At 29.6% G+C, this 3,960-nt stretch overlaps 1 protein-coding gene across 3 annotated transcripts in view; it reads right to left on the reverse strand.

Moving 5' to 3' along the window:
- Positions 1–1,470: 1,470 nt before the first annotated feature.
- Positions 1,471–3,960, reverse strand: part of LOC117172661 (L-threonine ammonia-lyase) — a 65,100-nt gene continuing 62,610 nt past the window's right edge. For all 3 annotated transcript variants that reach the window (XM_033360786.1, XM_033360785.1, XM_033360787.1), the window contains one exon: positions 1,471–1,959. In XM_033360786.1, the coding sequence (XP_033216677.1) occupies positions 1,608–1,959 (352 nt within the window). In that variant the 3' untranslated portion in view covers positions 1,471–1,607. The remainder of the gene's footprint in view (positions 1,960–3,960) is intronic.

Below are 3,960 nucleotides of genomic sequence, written 5' to 3' on the forward strand. Positions count from 1 at the left end.
GAGCTCCAAGGAGATTATGTTGAAAAATAAAAAAAAATTTACCCAAAAAAAATTGTTTTTATACTTCATTCTAAGGACTTATTGAACTACCCTCGTATACCTATTTGGTTGAAAATTCAACAATTTTGTCAAATTCATACTTTTCGGTTGAAAATTCTGCTGTTTTGTTGAAACTTTAACTACTTCTTAGAAACTTCACTTTTTTTACATTTTCTGGATGGAAATTCAATAATAGTATCGATTTTTTTTCAAAAAGAATCCGTTTTTTAAAAATTTATTTTAAATTAAAACTTTATCTGCTTTAAGAGAAATTTCACCTTTCTTGGATAAAAATGCAACTATTTGGTGTAAAATTAATACATTCCGTAAATCTAAGCCATCCTTTATGGTTGAAGATTATGCTTTGAAAAGTCAACTGGAATCTTTTTTAGATGAAAATTGAACTATGCTTTTGCATTTGTTTTTTCAAATAAAAATCTATATGTTTTAAGAGAAATTTAATCTTTTTGGATAAAAATTCAAGTATTTGGTAGAAAACTCAACGATTTTCTTAAAAAGTCATTTTAGTTGTTTTTAAAAATTCGTCTTTTCCGATTGAAAATTAAACTTTTGTAGGCAATTATTTCTTGTTTAAAAATTCATATTTTGATCGGGAATAGCTAAATGAAATCTTTTTTAACAGTAAATTGAACTATTTTTTTGAAAATTAATCTTTTTTCATTGAAAATTCAACTGCTAGGGTAAAACTTAAATTGCATTGTTAAAAATTAATTTTTTTTCTCTGGTTGAAATTTTGACGAAAATTTAACTCTTCAGCGGAAAAATCTTCTTTTCTTATATTAATTTTTCCATTTTTTAAAGATTGATCTTTCTTAGCTGAAAATTCTCCATTTAAAAAAAAAAATAATTTTCCTGGATTGAAATTTCATTTTTGTGGGTAAATGTGCATCAGTTTCGGGAGAAATTAAGTTTTTGCTGAAGTCATATTTTTCTCTTGGAAAAATAAATTTTCATAGAGAAATGTCGTGTTTTGGCAGAAAAGTCCAACGTCTATTTCTCTCTTCAGTGGAAGTCTTTATTTGTTAAAAATCCGTTCTTTTTGGTTTGTTTAAAAATCCTTTGATTTTTTGTATAAATTTCATCTTTTTCATTGAAATATAAACCATAACAGAGTAAAAAAGGCAATTTTTTGTTTAAAATAAATTAATAAAATTGACAATTTAAAATTGGTATCTGAAATACTGTTTTATTCCGTTTGTAAAAGATACTATGTTAAAATTATTGCATGATTAAAAGTCTGTTATTTTAATATTAATAATGAATTCAAATGAAAAATTAGTAAAGGGGAAAATAACGTAATTTAAGTACGGCCCCTTAATAATATACAAAAAAGTTTTCTGTGCATTTGTTCACCTCGGATTTTTTCAAATTAACCCATAGGCATTGTGTAAATAAAATCCTCAAAGTGAATTTCAGGCTTCACTAATTTAATATCCATATATTACAGTCTAAGACGATAGCACAGTAACACCTTGTATAATCACAGTATAATTGTGTACAAAATAAAAATAAATAAAAACTCATATATAAATAGAAAATGTGTCAGTTCAAGGTGAAATCGGAAGAGAAGCATGATTTTCCACTCCGAAAATGATCTTTCTGTAGTGTTTATGGAGAACCTCCTTGAGCTGCTGGGCATGTTCTTTGTCTCTTGTTTCACAAACAATTTTAACATCAACGCTAAAAATATCGGACATAATCCAAGCTCGTTCATGTATGATATCTTTTATGGAGACACCAATACCGGCTAAAAGATTACACAACTCTCCAATTCCTCCTGGTCTGTCGGAGACTTGCACGCAAAACTTGACAAGACGTCCATCTGCTGCAAGACCTCTCTCCAAACAGCTGCCCAGTATGGTTGTATCAATATTGCCACCACAAAGTGGCAGAACTACTCTGAAAAGAAATATCACTGAGGTAGTAAAAAGTTCTTCAAGATGCTTGTGCTGTGATACTTTCAAATCGACTTAACGGCTGTTATATATTCACTGAGAAAATTCAATAGAGTATTCTAGTATTACGTCACATTCGGTCGGTAACGGAAAATCTACAAGGTGAATTGCAACGCGTTGTTTAGATAGGTGTTTGACTAAAATTAATTAATTTCGGCGAAATTAGGTAAAAAATCGAGATATACCCGTGTAGAAATTTCCCCGATTGGCCCTAATACAGCAAGGTTTTTGGTAGGATCTAGATGAATATTATTTTAAAATTATAAATTAAAGATTTATCCGATCAGTGAAAGAGAAATAGGCTTTTTTAAATTCTTTAAAAAAAGCATTACATTTTTTCAAATGATTTAACTTTTTAAATTAAACTCTTATCGATTCTGCTATGTGCAATAACAGAAATATTGAAATTTTTATAAACTTCTCTATTTTGAGATAATGCTTAGCGTGTACACTTTCAAATTTACCGCCATATATAGCGCCTACTGCGTCTGGTGTCTGCATTGGGATCTGATATCTTGAGGGTACCACTAGCAGCAAAAGCAATATGGCCGGCGACAGTAGGTTGATGTCTCATAAGACTCATGTAAAAACATTGAAAATTAGTCTTAAATCTTAAAAATGAAAGTAACAATAGCTCAAATTTGTAATTTCACAAAATCCACACCGGCATGTAGAAACTTCGTAGAAGGACAAAGAATTTTACATGCAGGATACCTTCTGTTTTGTGGAAAAGAGGTGGAAAACGAAACTTCAGTTTCTATTATTGCATTTTGTTTGCAAACTTCGAATTTGAAAATTCTTGTTGTCTAAATAATAAATTTTTCAATTTCTCCCCCTCATAAACATTTTAAATTTAATATTGACTATCGACGTTTCAATGCAAAATTTAATTTATATCCGCTTGAAATGACAAATTAGCAGTAACGTTTTTCAGATTTGAGGTTATGTTGATATATTTGTACCTAAAATAATATTTTTATTTAGAACGTGTTTTGAGTATTTTCACTCGAAATGCTTAAAAATTATTGAAGAAGAAAAACGATAAATGCTTGATGATGCTTATAACTTTTTTTCAATCTTTTTATTGACAGTGGAACAAGCTTGAAAATCCGTTTCAATTTCGTGCATTTTTTTACTTCATTCTGTTTTATTTTTCGAGTCATACTATCAGTAAATGCTGTAAATGTACTATCAGATTTTTCATTTTTTTTTTTAAATTGGAGTTTATTTATATTTCAGAAAAATCGAACAGTTTCATGCTTCGAATAGTAGAAGAGCAACCAAACACACAACAAAACACTTTGGTCTTCGATTTTCGTGGCGAAAATTCCAATTGATAAAGTTTTATTTATTTTATTTGTAACTTTTAATTGATCACTTTTTTCCCCCCGATTTCACTGTAAAACAATCTGTAAAACCTTTAGAAAAATTATTTTTGTATATTCGCTTATACTTCCCGTAAAAATTTACCTATGCTCAGGGCTTTCCGATTCTGTCACCAGGTGGCTAATTCGAGTTCTTCAGATCCCAGTTTCGCATCTGGAACGAGGATGCTTCTTGCACTCACGTCGCGTCGTCTCTTCGAAGCTCGCGATTAAAATCAATATTATTTCAGTAATTAATTTGAAAACAACACGTAGTGCGTGAATAATTATTATTTAAAATTAAAATATACTGTTGTCTATACAGGTTTTCCTTTCTTTCTTCCTAACCTTAAATCACCACGTGGTTTCAAAATTGCTACGTGATTCTATCACCAGGGATTGAAGTACTACTTCAATTTTTTGCCAGAATTGGTTCATTTGTTTTTTCTTTTAAAGCTCACCGTAATCTTTAAGATGAGCCTTAAGGTGGCTTGGGCGCTTTTTAAAAAAATCACAGGCAGTTCTGAAAATTTGATATTATCGAAAGAAAATATACTAGATCACTTTGCAAAAAAGAAATA

The sequence above is a fragment of the Belonocnema kinseyi genome, chromosome 5 (genome assembly GCF_010883055.1).
Source record: "Belonocnema kinseyi isolate 2016_QV_RU_SX_M_011 chromosome 5, B_treatae_v1, whole genome shotgun sequence".
In the NCBI taxonomy this organism is placed as follows: domain Eukaryota; kingdom Metazoa; phylum Arthropoda; class Insecta; order Hymenoptera; family Cynipidae; genus Belonocnema; species Belonocnema kinseyi.